The following is a 17,038-nucleotide window of genomic DNA, read 5'->3' as shown; positions in this document are numbered from 1 at the left end:
TCTTTTTTTGTGTTTTTCTCTCCATATCCGCATCTAAGTTGAATGTCAAAGTTGACCAACTTCTCGGTTTGTGTCCACAACTTTCTATTATCCAGGTAAGAGGCATGATTTAGCCATCCATTCATCCATTTTAAATCAATGTCCCTTTATAATCTACAATTTACGTTTACAAATACATAGACGATGCGGTAACTGACAAGCTCAGTATATCAATATCGCAGCATAAGCTAGTTAGCTGCTAAAAGTAGTTTGTCTGCGTAAGGTCTTATAATAACAATATTGTTAATAGGTGATCACAAGATGTAAATGTTTGCGGGTTTTGGATGTTTTTTTACAGGGCTTTATGGTCAGAATAGTGTACTCCTGTTAGCTGCATTGTTAGCCACATCGTATTTGCCGCATTTTATGAACTACAACGCATAAGGAAAAAAAATGTATGTGTACTTGTATTTACCAAGATTCCAAAAAAGTGCAATTCCCCTTTAAATTATTGTATGTATTTTTTTAATGTTGAGGTATTTTCTTGCAAGCTCTGCATTATTATTTACATTTTAGTGTGCACACCCGTGGAAGAAACTGAATGCATGCTAAAACGTACAACATCAACTGTAAATTATCTTTACACACAAACAGAAGAACAAAAAGAGGGCAATGGATACACGTTAGTACTCTTTCATGTGTCTTAACCTTTTCATAAAGTCATGCTTAGATTGCCATGAAGATGCCAGAAGACGAGTTTATGTGTCGTCAAACTTGTCTTGCTGTATGTCTAATTTAACTGTCCCTCAAATCCAAAAGAAAAACACTGAATGACAACGCCCACTCCTATTTACTCAGGAGGCTGTGGTCTTTTCATGCTCTGGCTTCCACTCATGTGCCAGGTGTCGTGCCTGATAGTGCGGTACTGTGCAGATAAAAAAAAAATGTCACACACACACCGGCTTCCCGCTATGCATCCCACCCAAAGAGAGACAGAGGCAACATCCTCAAGAATCCAGCTCCGTTCCATAGCAGGAAATAATCACAAGGGCGCTTCAATGAAGTCGCAGAGGAATTTGTGCCCGGGTTGTTTAGATTGCACGCCAAGGCATGCACGCCGCTATCATTTGTTGACGAGGTGAAGGTGGATTTCTTCTCCTTGTCGTGTCTATAAGTAACTGAGCATATCCAGAAAATGATCAATATCAAGACCAAAGTAACCACTGAAGTAATGATAATACGTAGCATAACATTACTACAAGTATACTGTACCTTTTCAAATGCAATCAAATTGTATTTTACATATATTTAAAAAAATGGAATGTAAAGTTTTATAAATCCAAGTTAAGTATAAAACTAATAATAATAAAAATAGGTCAGCTTGAACTGCTTAAATAAAAATCACAACCAAAAGCAATAAAATAAGTTATGTCTCTGTTAAGGATGGGACCCTGAAATATGCACAACCAAAACTATAAATAAAATTGCTAAATAAAAGGTATTGTGACCAAAATATTGTGGCATTGTTGAATGTCCTGAAAAAAGTACGTATACATAAACTAAAATATTGTAACCAATTTCGATAGACCTCTATGAAGAAGACAAAACATGTACCCAGATTTCCCTCGCCCGGACGCGGGTCACCGGGGCCCCCTTCTGGAGCCAGGCCCGGAGGTGGGGCACGATGGCGAGCGCCTGGTGGCCGGGCCTGTTCCCATGGGGTCCGGCCGGGCACAGCCCGAAGAGGCAACGTGGGTCACCCCTCCAATGGGCTCACCACCCATAGCAGGGGCCATAGAGGTCGGGTGCAATGTAAGCTGGGCGGCAGCCGAAGGCAGGGCACTTGGCGGTCCGATGCTCGGCTACAGAAGCTAGCTCTTGGGACGTGGAACGTCACCTCACCGGGCGGGAAAGAGCCTGAGCTAGTGCGCGAAGTGGAGAAGTTCCGGCTGGATATAGTCGGACTCACTTCGACGCACAGCAAGGGCTCTGGAACCACTTCTCTCGAGAGGGACTGGACCCTCTTCCACTCTGGCATTGCCGACGGTGAGAGGCGACGGGCTGGGGTGGAAATTCTGGTTGCCCCCCGGCTTAAAGCCTGCACGTTGGAGTTCAACCCAGTGGACGAAAGGGTAGCCTCCCTCCGCCTTCGGGTGGGGGGACGGGTCCTGACTGTTGTTTGTGCTTACGCACCAAACAGCAGTTCAGAGTACCCACCCTTTTTGGGTACACTCGAGGGAGCACTGGAAAGTGCTCCCCCGGGTGATTCCCTTGTCCTACTGGGGGACTTCAACGCTCGTGTTGGCAACGACAGTGAAACCTGGAGAGGCGTGATTGGGAAGAATGGCAGCCCGGATCTGAACCCGAGTGGTGTTTTGTTATTGGACTTTTGTGCTCGTCACAGTTTGTCCATTACAAACACCATGTTCAAACATAAGGGTGTCCATATGTGCACTTGGCAGCAAGACACCCTAGGCCGCAGTTCCATGATCAACTTTGTAGTTGTGTCATCGGATTTGCGGCCTTATGTTTTGGACACTCGGGTGAAGAGAGGGGCGGAGCTTTCTACCGATCATCACCTGGTGGTGAGTTGGCTGCGATGGTGGGGGAGGATGCCGGACAGACCTGGCAGGCCCAAACGCATTGTGAGGGTCTGCTGGGAACGTCTGGCAGAGTCTCCTGTCAGAGAAAGTTTCAATTCCCACCTCCGGAAGAACTTCGAACATGGCACGAGGGAGGTGCTGGACATTGAGTCCGAGTGGAGCATGTTCCGCACCTCTGTTGTCAAGGCGGCTGATCGGAGCTGTGGCCGCAAGGTAGTTGGTGCCTGTCGGGGCGGCAATCCTAAAACCCCTTGGTGGACACCAGCGGTGAGGGATGCCGTCAGGCTGAAGGAGGAGTCCTATCGGGTCCTTTTGGCTCATAGGACTCCAGAGGCAGTGGACAGGTATCGACAGGCCAAGCGGTGTGCGGCTTCAGCGGTCGCTGAGGCAAAAACTCGGACATGGGAAGAGTTCGGGGAAGCCATGGAAAAAGACTTCCGGACGGCTTCGAAGCGATTCTGGACCACCGTCCGCCGCCTCAGGAAGGGGAAGCAGTGCACTATCAACACCGTGTATGGTGCGGATGGTGTTCTGCTGACCTCAACTGCGGATGTTGTGGATAGGTGGAAGGAATACTTCGAAGACCTCCTCAATCCCACCAACACGTCTTCTTATGAGGAAGCAGTGCTTGGGGAATCTGTGGTGGACTCTCCTATTTCTGGGGCCGAGGTCGCTGAGGTAGTTAAAAAGCTCCTCGGTGGCAAGGCCCCGGGGGTGGACGAGATCCGCCCGGAGATCCTTAAGGCTCTGGATGCTGTGGGGCTGTCTTGGTTGACAAGATTCTGCAGCATCGTGTGGACATCGGGGGCGGTACCTCTGGGTTGGCAGACCGGGGTGGTGGTTCCTCTCTTTAAGAAGGGGGACCGGAGGGTGTGTTCCAACTATCGTGGGATCACACTCCTCAGCCTTCCCGGTAAGGTTTATTCAGTTGTACTGGAGAGGAGGCTACGCCGGATAGTCGAACCTCGGATTCAGGAGGAACAGTGTGGTTTTCGTCCTGGTCGTGGAACTGTGGACCAGCTCTATACTCTCCGCAGGGTTCTTGAGGGTGCATGGGAGTTTGCCCAACCAGTCTACATGTGCTTTGTGGACTTGGAGAAGGCATTCAAACGTGTCCCTCGGGAAGTCCTGTGGGGAGTGCTCAGAGAGTATGGGGTATCGGACTGTCTTATTGTGGCGGTCCGCTCCCTGTACGATCAGTGCCAGAGCTTGGTCCGCATTGCCGGCAGTAAGTCGAACACATTTCCAGTGAGAGTTGGACTTTGCCAAGGCTGTCCTTTGTCACCGATTCTGTTCATAACTTTTATGGACAGAATTTCTAGGCGCAGTCAAGGCGTTGAGGGGTTCCAGTTTGGTGACCGCAGGATTAGGTCTCTGCTTTTTGCAGATGATGTGGTCCTGATGGCTTCATCTGACCGGGATCTCCAGCTCTTACTGGATCGGTTTGCAGCAGAGTGTGAAGCAACCGGAATGAGAATCAGCACCTCCAAGTCCGAGTCCATGGTTCTCGCCCGGAAAAGGGTGGAATGCCATCTCCGGGTTGGGGAGGAGACACTGCCCCAAGTGGAGGAGTTCAAGTACCTAGGAGTCTTGTTCACGAGTGGGGGAAGAGTGGATCGTGAGATCGACAGGCGGATCGGTGCGGCGTCTTCAGTAATGCGGACGTTGTACCGATCCGTTGTGGTGAAGAAGGAGCTGAGCCGGAAGGCAAAGCTCTCAATTTACCGGTCGATCTACGCTCCCATCCTCACCTATGGTCATGAGCTTTGGCTCATGACCGAAAGGATAAGATCACGGGTACAGGCAGCCGAAATGAGTTTCCTCCGCCGTGTGGCGGGGCTCTCCCTTAGCGATAGGGTGAGAAGCTTTGCCATCCGGGAGGAACTCAAAGTAAAGCCGCTGCTCCTTCACATCGAGAGGAGCCAGATGAGGTGGTTCGGGCATCTGGTCAGGATGCCACCCGAACGCCTCCCTAGGGAGGTGTTTAGGGCACGTCCAACCGGTAGGAGGCCACAGGGAAGACCCAGGACACGTTGGGAAGACTATGTCTCCCGGCTGGCCTGGGAATGCCTCGGGATCCCCCGGGAAGAGCTAGACGAAGGTGCTGGGGAAAGGGAAGTCTGTGTTTCCCTGCTTAGGTTGTTGCCCCCGCGACCCGACCTCGGATAAGCGGAAGAAGATGGATGGATGGATATATCGCATAGACAAACCCGCGATATATCACGTATATAGATATATCGCCCAGCCCTACTTCAAAGTAGGGCTGGGCAATATTGGCTTTTATTACTATCGCAATATTTTTATGCCATATTGAGATATAAGATATATATTACGATATTTTGCCTTGGCCTTGAATATACACTTGATCCATATAATCACAGCAGTATGATGATTCTACGTGTCTACGGTACATTAAAACATTCTTGTTCATACTGCATTAATATATGCTACTTTTAAACTTTCATGCAGAGAGGGAAATCACAACTAAGTCAATTGACCAAAAGTGTATTTATTAAATAAATGATAAATGGGTTGTACTTGTATAGCGCTCTTCATTCTCTCGCAGGTAACTTTTTAAATGAAAGAAGAAATTAAGAGTGTTGCTACCTTTTTGTAGTAACACTTCTGCTGCATACTTTGCATATTGCTGTTGTCTGCTGAATATCTTCCCACTTGAAGCCAAACCACCGCCAGATGATGGACCCCCTGCTATTTATTTTGGGCATTTATTGTTTTTCTTCCATTTGTGATCAGTTTCACACCATCTTTTTCTTGTAATGTCACAAGCTCCGCTCGACATGCCTCAGCTAACGTTAGCCATGCTGCTGCTGCCTCCCTGGTCGGCGAGAGCGTTTGACGCTACACTCGCAAGAGTATGTGACGTATGTAAGAAGGCGGGCTTGTTTTCCGTCTGTGAGAATGAGAGACGAAGAGGAGTGAGAAACACGCCTGTTGTGTAATGCGCGCAGCTAAAAGCAACTCGACCTGCCTCAGTTGCTAACGTTAGCTCTCGGCCAGAGCGTGTGACGCTACATGCACAACAGTATGTGACGTATGTAACAAGGCGGCCTTGTTGTATGTCTCTGTGAGAAACGCCAGTAATATAATGCACGCAGCTTAAAGCAAGTGGGAGAGAACATATAATCGAATATCACGATATCGGCATTTTCTATATTGCACAGAGAAAAACCTGCGATATATCGTTTATATCGATATATCGCCCAGCCCTACTTCAAAATACAATTTTCTTACTTGCTCGTTCTTCATTCATATTTAAGGAATGTACAGGGTGCTTGTCTGGGATTGTACTAGCATCATTTCCTCTCCAGGGAACAGAAGAGAGTGTGTTGTCCACACCGCTGTTGAGAATGCGATGGTTTCATAGAAAGGGCGAGCGGTTTGATCAGCGCGCCTTTGTGTGGTTCTAATCTTCATGAAGACGTCTGTGTGCAAGTCCAAGGCCGAAATAGGCATTAGCATATCTATGGGCCCTCTGCTACTCAGCGCCAACACAAAGGAAAGGCGTTCCATGCGACCACGAGGGCCAGGTGGCAAGCAGTGGGATTTGTCCTGGTCCTCATGGGGGACAGGTGCAAACAACTTCACCTCCAGGCTGGGATTCATTACAGCTCAAAAGGGAGAGGATATCTTGGACTTATGCAATGTAAGATGACAAAAAAGGGGGAAGGCGTTCTTTTGTGTGCCACAATGCCTGAATACAGCCTGCAAACAGTATAGTAGTCTTTGACCATCCCTAGGGGGAGGTTTATGCATTTATTTGCTCAAGGACTGTCAAGAGGATCGCGCTCTCGCCACAGCATTACTGCACTGCAGAAACGCCTTACAATTCACTATTTAACAGGCTGACAAGCAAGTGTCTGAACTCAATAGTAGAAGTATGAATTTTTGCACTCGACACTTGAAAAGGTGAGTGCACAGTGCTCACCCTCGTCGCCATTTTGGCATACACTGAGAAAAAACAGGGGAGGGGCTACCAAAAAAAAAGCGCAATCTTGCCTCATTTAATGGAAGCGTGTACACGCGAGAAAAACAGCCAGGGCAAAAAAAAAATAAAACGTTAATCAGTTTTCTTTTCAAATTTATCTCAAGTACTATAAAACAGGCCAAGCACTTTTCTCTCAATAGCCACACTCTTTAATCTACTTCACTACATTAAAAAGAGGTGGGTACTTTTGCAGAGTTGAGGAGTAATAACTGGAATGTCAACAAAATGGGAAGAAAGGACAAGACGCACATAAAACGTGCATGGAGTGTTTTTCGGGAAATGTAAATAATGACGCTTGGTGTTCTTCATTCAGGGCTCATGAAAGGTTTGTATTAGCTGGGAGGAAAGAGCCCTAATCAGAAGCATGCATATTTAATATTTTGTGAAGTACCAAGTAAGTGAACCGAACTGCTGTATGTAGAGTTAATGATAATAATAATAACAACAACAACAACAACAACAACAACAATAATAATAATAATAATAAAGGAATAGTGATAGTTTTAGTTTATCACCTACCTGAGTGGATTTGTCTTTCATACAAGAAGGGTACGGTCCGTGTGCATCGCGGGGCCATTGGCCGGTGAGGTACGGCCCCGTGATGGCATCCAGGGAAGACGTTCGCCGAATAGCACTGGAACTCCGCATCTGAAGCCTGGATCTTTCTGCTTTAAAACATGGGAGACATCAAGAGAAGTTAAGAAAAAAAAAACAAGAAATGAGGAAAATGTGCAGAGTTTCTACATTTGCATCAATGATTTCCCATGGTTTGACCCAAACCTTTTTACTGAATTTTAATGACCAAATAAAATGATTTTATCTCAATGGGACGACCGAAAGCTAATTATTGCAACACTAATACTACCCATTGTTATGTACATACTATTGTTCTTGTGCTACTCATTGGGCTGAATGTGGGAACCTGGGTACTAAATTGCTTTCCATCTTATGTGTGCTGGTTTGACAATAAAGTTCCTTGAATTCTAACTAAAATGAAAATATATGGTGTCTCTCTAAAATAAATGAAATACACTTGGTTTACATACTCTTATATTTTGTCCCAACATATTTCATCTTCACTTATGCTCCATCTCACAGCCTCACGTATAAATCCATTTGGTGGACAAATAATTTAGGCTTGTTTTCTCAACAGTACTACATTATATATGCAGTTTGTTGGGACACTAACAACAAAGTCTTTTAAAGTGCAAAACTTGCCAAAACGTTGACATTAGCACATTTTGCTGCAATGTGGCTGCCCAGACACCATCCATCCATCTTCTTCCGCTTATCAGAGGTCGGGTTCCGGGGGCAGCAGCCTAAGCAGGGAAGTCCAGACTTCCTTCTCCCCAGCCACTCTTCCCCGCGGAAGAGTGGCTGGGGAAACACCTCTCTATGGAGGCGTTCGGGTTGCATCCTGACCAGATGCCTGAACCACCTTATCTGGCGCCTCTTGATGTGGAGGAGCTGCGGCTTTACTTTGAGCTTCTCCCGGATGGCAGAGCTTCTCACCCTATCTCTAAGGGAGAGCCCCGCCACCCGGCGGAGGAAACTCATTTCGGCCGCTTGTACCCGTGATCTTGTCCTTTCAGTCATAAGCTCATGACCATAGGTGAGGATGGGAACGTAGATCGACCAGTCATATGGCGTCAAAAAGACAGCTCGCTCCTCAATGACTTGAATGAGTAGTGTAAATATTCACATATATTAGTGTCAACAGTATCTCTGCTTTTTGAACTTTCTTTTTTTGAGGAAAACGTCCAAAGTGGCCTGCTTTGTTGCTGTGGAAACTGTAGTAGTGTTGCTGTCTGTCTTTGCAGCATCAGCTTACTTCAACACACCTATATGGGTATTGCAGTGCCAGAAACTGTGGTTACAGTTTTGTGCTTTTCCCCTTCAAGTGGCTAACGAGCACTGCCTCGCCCATATTTGAAATGTCAAATGTTTTACAGCACAGTTTGCATTTTGCACGTCTTGGGTCAGTGTCTTTTGCCAGCCTTAAAAATGCATTATTGAAGCTGCACTTCGCTGCCAGTCTTTCAGCATTGTCACTTTGCTAGCAGAAGTAACTAGCTAGCGGGTGCATCTGCAATTTGTTGCCGCTTCCATGCACCATGCCCACACAAACTTGACTGAATATTTTTTTTTACACCACCAAAATATGACGGTCTGCAGCAATCCACATTTAATCATGACCAGGGCTGGGCGATTTACCGGTACTATAGTTGATACCGGTATATTTTAGAAAGCAGTATATATTTAAGACAATACCGCCATACCGGTATTTTTTGATGTGCCTTTGTTGCGGCTGTTTGATTTGATCTTCACTGCGCTTGACAGGCTCACCTCCCCTCTTTGTGCGTTTACGCGCATCACACTTATTTGCTTTGTAATCCAGGGTTTCCCGCAGCGCAAAGAGCCACCGCCCAATCTAAAGTCTTCATACTTGCCAACCTTGAGACTTCCGATTTCGGGAGGTGGGGGGGGGCTAAGAGGGGAGAAGTATATTTACAGCCGTTGTGTGCGAAGTTGAGCACTGCACTCTCTAAAAGCCGTAGATGTTTTTGTCACATATGCATGATTGATTGAAACTTATTCCGTACGATTGACCACTAAATGGCAACACCCGAATAAGTTTTTCAACTTGTTTAAGTTGGGGTCCAGGTTAAACAATTCATGGTACAAATATATACTATCAGCATAATAAAGTCATCACACAAGTTAACCATCATATTATATACATTGAATTATTTAAATTAACTACAATCCGGGGGGTGGGATGAGGAGCTTTGGTTGATACCAGTACTTCAGTCATCAACAATTATACCAACAGTGAAATGGACATTGAAACAGTGTAGGCCTTACTTTGTGGGATATGTACAGCGAGCAGAGAACATAGTGAGTTCAGATAGCATAAGAACAAGTATATACATTAGAAATACATTTGATTATTTACATTAGGTTATTTACAATCCGGGGAGATGGGATGTGAATGGAGGACGGTATTAGTAAAGGGTTGAAGTTGCCTGGAGGTGTTGTGGTGCATGTACAGTAGATGGCAGTATTGTCCTGTTTAAGAGTGTCACAACATTGCTGTTTACGGCAGACGAAAACGTGACTGCTGTTGTGTGTTGTTACCGCGCTGGGAGGACGTTAATGAAACTGCCTAACAATAAACCCACATAATAAACCAAGAACTCGCCCTCAATCATTCTACAGTTATAATGTCATTGGGCAGAAACGCTGTTTATATTGGGGGAAAGCGTAGGTGAAAACAGGCTGTCCTCACTCAGGTCCACATGGAGCTGGAGGGGGCGTGGCCTCCAGCTCCGCCTGAATTTCTGGAGATTTTCGGGAGAACATTTGTCCTGGGAGGTTTTCGGGAGAGGCGCTGAATTTCGGGAGTCTCCCGGAAAATCCGGGAGGGTTGGCAAGTATTTAAGTCTTAAAAGAAAAAATGCATAACTTTTATTTTTCCTGTCCAGCTTCTCAGGCGAATCACATACTCCATTTTTCGGAGTATAAGTCGCTCCGGAGTATAGGTCGCACCTGCCAAAAATGCATAAAAAGGGAAAAAAAACTCTAAGTCGCACAGGAGTATAAGTCGCATTTTTTGTGGAACTGTATTTGATAAAACCCAACACCAAGAATAGACATTTGAAAGGCAATTTAAAATAAATAAAGAATAGTGAACAACAGGCTGAATAAGTGTACGCTATATGACGCATAAATAACTAACTGAGAAGGTGCCTGGTATGTTAACATAACACATTATGGTAAGAGTCATTCAAATAACTATAACATATAGAAGATCCTATACGTTTACCAAACAATCTGTTACTCCTAATTGCTAAATCCGATGAAATCTTATGCGTCTAGTCTCTTACGTGAATGAGCTAAATAATATTATTTGATATTTTACGGTAATTTGTTAATAATTTCACATATAAGTCGCTCCTGAGTATAAGTCGCACCCCCGGCCAAACTATGAAAGAAACTGCGAAAAATACAGTAGTTGATGTAGATGCCCATATCAGCTGTTAAGATTTACTTTACAAAAGAGAAGTGTAGGATACTTCTCTTGTTGCCTTATTGGTATTTAACTTTATTAAATGTATTTATATTATCATTTGGTGCTAAACTAAAGTCTTAACAAGCTGCTACGCTTTGTACCTCTGTCAGTACATCTTTGTAGCACCCAGCCACCCAGCAATGTCCCACCCACATAACCATCACATTAGTTACATGCACAGCGGTAACTGCCAATCAGCAATCAGTATTAACCAAGTCAAAATAATGACATACCGACTATCTCATAACTGGGACTGTTTTGTGTTTTGTTTTTACTTTACAGAAAAAACAGAGATATACAGTATATCGTATGTTGCCATTCAGCATACAGAGCGGAAAACAACAAAAAATTGTACGCTTCTTTACGCGATGAAGCCGGCCTACTTCACCCCCAGGCAGCGATGATATGGAGACGTGATGTTGGCGATAGGCCAAATTACACTGTTCCTTACCCCCACCCAAACCCTTCCCCGTCCGTCAGCCTGCCCCGGACTACGCCGCCTTCCCCCTGGAGGAACACCACCTTAACCAACAAATATTCTGGGGGAGACACTGTAATCTATATCTCTCCTTGTAGCAACTTTATCACTTATCTCATCCGTTTATGTTATTCACTTCTACTAGCGACTTAGCACAGAAGCTAATGATAGATGCTCTATGCTGTTTGCTCGGTGTGTCAAATATTTAACCACCACTCGGTTTAAAAGTACCTTTACCCATAGCCTATGCGGACTAAGGTACTGTAGTCTAGAAGCGGGACAGATATACACCTAACATTCATAAACAATATGAACTGGTAACTTATTACTTGTTAAAGAATAAACACATTACGTTACTACTAACAGCAAATAACGTGAGTGCTCTCAACACTCATTATCTAGCCATAAAACACTGAGGCAACATTATTAAATTTGCACTTTTTATCTATTTTTTTTTTATTTTTTAAAAAGATACCGCAATATATCGTTTACCTGTATTTGGACTAAAAATACTGCAACCAGCCATAATTACGACATAGATTTTGTTTGAATTAATGACATTTTAAATTTATTTCCATGACTTTTTCAAAACTTCTGAAAAAACATACACTATAAGAAATATCAATTTAAAATTCCATGACTTTGAGATTTTTCTTCACTGTATGAACCCTGAATATGAATAAAACCGCCACAGGTGAACAACACTTAAAGATTCACACAGTCAGCAAATTCCACTCATTTTAAGCCTATTCAGACAAGTGAAGATCATGTTCATCACCATCTCAGCTGCAACCAAAACATTTTTATGAGCCATCTAAAAACAGTACTAAAATGTCATTGTGCAATAAAAACTGCGTACAAACAATGTAAACAACAAGTAGTAGCGCCAATGCAAGCTAACTGGAGTGGATGATGTCATGCAAGCGGTTAAAGATAACACCACCCACATTAAAACTCATAAACAAGTGTGCTACAATGCACATAAATACTGTATGCATCCACTCAACATTCCTGCAGTGACACACACACACACACACACAAGCTAAACAAGTGCATTAAGCTTGATAGGTTGGAACTATTAAGACTCTTTAAAGTATTTGTCCTGGCCAAAGAGCTGTATGATGACCATTAATGATGTTGAACATTCTGTTCCAGCTTTCTGAATGAACACTGTGATGCATACACACACACTGAGGCACCCCTCTTCTTCACAAGCAGCCAATGTTGGTAGAACGTGCAGGCCTATCCACCCAAAAGGTATGGCGTAAGTAAGCTGGCTGGACTACGCTACAAGTCCCTACAGCATTACAGACAAAGAAGGCAGGCTACATTTCCATCAATATTGATACAGGCCCAGCCAGGCCTCTAGGAGTGGGGATTGTGGTTCTTTTCCACCGCCTCCCCACTTGCCAGACCAGAATAATCTCCCGATGAGAAAAAGAGAGGTGGGGAGGGCAAAGAAGCCAAGACGATCAAAGCAACCGGTCGGCCTGATTTCAGGGATGAGTCCAGCGATATTAGCGTGAATATCTGGTAAGTTAAAATGTAATAAAAAGGTTTCCTTTAGTGGGCATTCGGCAGGCTGAGCAAGAGCCAGGAAGAGCAAAGAAAAAAAAGTTCCAGCATTTCCAAGGATAACCGGGTGGTTTAATAACTGTAGAGCCAAAGCAAAAGGGAAAACAAACATGTGGTCCAAATCAGTAAACCAGAAAGAGCGGTTTTCTTGTACGTTGGGAGGACAATCTGTATTTTAACTTGGTTTATGGTGCGTTCCATTTACCTTGGAAGCTGGGAAGTCGGAGCTGTGAGTGAGCGTTTCAGTTACGAGGTCAAAAATCGAGATGGAAAGCTATTTTTGCGCTTGCTTTGTCTGAATATAAACAAGTTATGGGAAAGTATGCACTCTTTCTGCAACATTCAAACACAGTAAATGACGACGAAACACAGACGCTACTGCTAGCATGTAGAATGCATAAAACACAAAAACATTTTATTCACGCTACAGTGTTACCTTCTATAAACGCCCAACAATTCATCGCAATTGGCTCTCTGGGCATTCAATCGATCCTGACTGGACTGTTTGGTTTGTCTTAATAACCGTTTCACCTCTAATTCAAGCAGGCTTCCTCAGTTCATGCTCATAGACTTACATTGGTCAGATCTAGTCTCGTGTCCAGCCGCTAGACTAGATCTGACCAATTTACGTCCAAGACGAGATCTTACCAATCCAAGTTTATGAACATGTACTGATGAAGTCTACTTGGATGAGAGGCGAAACGTCTTCCAAGACAAACCAAACAGTCCAGCTGTGATCGATAGAATGCCCTGAATGAATGAGAATATTCATAGACATCGCAATTGGCTGATTTAGTGTGACAAAAACTAAGTGCAAATATTGCGTATTATAGGAGCGTAGGTCTTTGTTTACATCCAGAACAGCCATCTTTGAAACAAGCTCGGTTTGGTGAGAATGCTCTGACTTTCCGAGTCAGAAATCCGACCTCTCGGGGCGTTGTAGTTGAAAGTCTGACAAGAAAAATGGAACGCGCCTTTTGTCCCTCAGGTGTCTGGTTGATGCTAAAAACAATTAGCAACTGATGATCAAAGGTGCTGTTTGTAACTTCCTCACAGTTGCATTTTTCAAAGCAAAACATAAGAACACCACCAGCCAGCTTATGTTACCACTAGTGGTTTAACAGAACACATGTGTTTGACTATTGTGAAGTATATTTTACACAGTTACGAAGTTTATGTAATAAACATTTTTACCGGCCTGAATAAAATGATTGGTATTTAAGTCGGTCACTTCCCAGGTCTCGTCGAAGATGTACGCGTAGGGAGCACGTGCACATACAAAAGCAGTCCAAGAATAGCAAACAAAAAATTAGCAGTCATGTTGTTATGATAGAATATAAAATCAATGACAGCTAACGCTAGCTATCCAAATTGATATTACAACACCTAAAGCTAATACATATGTACGTAATTAACGTCATAGAAGCCGTGAGAAGGCGGGATATACTGTGTAAAATACATTAGAAAGTTGGGAGCCCTCTAGGCATTTGTGTAAATTTTGCAAACAGCCACTTTAAGGTTTATGGTACATAAACCGTGGCCTTGTAGGCTGATGAGTAACTTCTATCAGGCAGTTATTCTATATTCAGATCATATTCTGCATCTTTTCAAACTACAAATTAATAATTCCGATTTTTTTGAGTGAGCAATTGTTGTTTAATGGCCTATGCCAAGCAAGAAATGTTGAGTAATGGCATCTTGAAGTAAAGAAGTGTTGATAAATGGCATCTTTAAGCAAGAAAATTGTTGAATTATGGCATCTTTGAGTAAGAAAATTGTTGAATAATGCATCTTTAAGCAAGAAAATTGTTGAATAATGCATCTTTAAGCAAGAAAATTGTTGATTGAAATCTTGAAATAAGAAAATTGTCGATTGACATCTTGAATTAGGCAATTGATTCATGGCATCTTGAAGCGATTGAGTGCACTTCTTGAGCGCAAACAGCAGAGGCATTTTTGCAGTCTAAAGAAATGTAAACATCACCCATGCTATTTGTTATTTAGTCGTAGATAAAAAAAAAGAAAGAAAAAAAAAATCAAATCAATTGTGGCAGGGGAGACAAGCCATAAGAAATTAACTTTCAATGGGACCTATGATGAATTTCAGCGTGCAAAATTCATACCAAAGCATATCCAATCCATAGGCTCCAGCCTCCCTGCAACCAGAGAGGGACAAGTAGAAGAAAATGAATAGATGGTTTATCTAGACGACAAAGGAGTGTGGTAAATGGATATTAAAATAATCATAGGGCCCTTTTAAAAAAAGCTAAATCACACAATAATTTAGGCCATATTGATCAAATACATTTAGTCATTGTTTTACACTCCATATATATATATATATATATATATATAAAGGAACTAGGCTAAGCTATGACTAGACCTCTGGCCCAAACTTAATTTGAGTAATATGGATCATAATATGATTTGTTTTGGGGGGTTTTTACACGAAAAACACTTCCTTGGGGTGTCTACATAACATGTAATGGTGGTTACTTGGTCAACATTTTGAAAAAATTAAAATTATGTTTTACAGTCACTCTCTGACTGTCTCTTCAGGATGTACCGTTTTGTGGAAGATATCTTTTACGTGGCTCCACTTTGGCTGCGTGTTCTCCCGCCAGCCATGTTGTAGTTTTTAACGCTTCCATATTAAGTGTACTGACTGATATAAGGTCAAACAATACTCTACTAATTACTGGAAATGGCAACAGCAGAGGACGCATGTCCATGTACGAGCCAACCTGCCCTACAAGAGGATATAGAAAAAGGAGTTTATTTACTACAATCTCAGAGTAATTCGTGCAAAGATCTTCGGGTACATTTCTACCATATATAGAGACGTCTGCTGACATCACATGGCAAAAATGTCAGAAGACAGAGAAAATTCCAAACAGCTTGTTCGGAGAAAGTACTGTATGAAGAAAGGGAAGATTATTTCATAAATATCTCTGAAATGCCTCCACAGTTTGATTTATTTGTTTCAGGACTTTAGGAGTTCCCAAATACACAAATGCAGGTAATATCAAGTAGGAAAAGTTGGTTTTGCAGAGTAGGTCCCTTCTAAATCATTACATTTACTCCATACAGTATGAAATGTATCAATATTAAGGACCAGGCGAACAATCGATCAATTTTCGTGAAAAAAATATGTGATTACCATTGTCTTTAAATGCTGATCACAAACGCAGTGTGGACCTGCTTCCATACACTAAAAATCCTCATCTTCATTGCGGAATAAACTGAATTTACTGAATGCTCTATAAGAACATTATCACTGAAGAACAAGGGTAAACATGTTCCACACAGTAAGAGTAAACAGGAGGAGGCATGCTAATCGCTAAGCTAACTGTTAAGATAACTTTAAACAACACAAGATATAAGCGCTTTCTTAAGTTTAAGATGTGTGGATGGAACCATGTTTTAGCAAAAAGTAAGCAGATGAGAGGAAATTAACAAGTACATTAACAAGAGAATATTATCGCAACTGCTGCGCTATGTCATGGCCAGGAGTACACAATATGCATGGAGATGGAAGATCGATCCATAAACTGAAGGTATCGACACAAAGGGTAGAATTTGTAGACTTTGAGGGCAAAATAATTACAATTTAATTGAGTAGTAGTTGGTTTAGCTTTTGTGTACTATTGACTTTGTTTTGCTCAAACAATAGTGTGTAATAAAATAAAATAGGCAACTATTTCAAATACTGTATTGATACGGTTACAATGTCAATAGCACTTTACAGTTAATACATGTGATCGGTATCTGTATGGAACCTCAGGGAGTAGTCTCCTGTTGTGCCCACAGTCAATACCAAACATTGTGAGGTTTTTTTTTAGTTTTGTTCTCCAAATATCTGAAATGGTCTTCCAGAAGATGTGTGACAAGCCTCAACTTCGGCAATATTAAATCCAGACAGAAAACCCTTTGTGTATGACAAATGATAATATTTTATCTACACTATTTCATTTAAATTTAAAGCATGATTGTAAAAGGATGATTTTCCATCCATCCATTTTCTACCGCTTATTCCCTTTTGGGGTCACGGGGGGCGCTGGCGCCTATCTTATTTTCCCAATTTAATTTGAATTATGATTTTACATTTTTACTGTTCCGTTGTTATAATTTTCTTTAAAGCACTTTGAATTGCCTTGTGTGTAAATTGTGCTCTCTAAATAAACTCGCCTTGCCTTACAAAACTGGTATTGGCAGATGTGACTCATGGATGATTGATATCGGAATTCGCAGCAAAAATCTCTGATCCGAACATCTACTAATAATATTGATTATCAAAAGAGTATGTCACACAAATTAAAAAATTC

General features: G+C 42.7%; 1 protein-coding gene across 3 annotated transcripts in view; it reads right to left on the bottom strand.

Annotated features, from left to right (window-relative positions):
- Positions 1–17,038, bottom strand: part of LOC133561873 (glucocorticoid-induced transcript 1 protein) — an 88,198-nt gene that overhangs the window by 53,502 nt on the left and 17,658 nt on the right. For 2 of the 3 annotated variants that reach the window (XM_061915493.1, XM_061915494.1), the window contains exon 3: positions 7,108–7,256. In XM_061915493.1, coding sequence (XP_061771477.1) covers positions 7,108–7,256 — 149 coding nt within the window. The remainder of the gene's footprint in view (positions 1–7,107; positions 7,257–17,038) is intronic. The other variant, XM_061915495.1, reaches the window with a different exon arrangement.

Source organism: Nerophis ophidion, linkage group LG11 (assembly GCF_033978795.1).
Source record: "Nerophis ophidion isolate RoL-2023_Sa linkage group LG11, RoL_Noph_v1.0, whole genome shotgun sequence".
NCBI lineage: Eukaryota > Metazoa > Chordata > Actinopteri > Syngnathiformes > Syngnathidae > Nerophis > Nerophis ophidion.
Note: the sequence above shows the minus strand (reverse complement) of the source record. Positions and strands in the feature narration are given on the sequence as shown.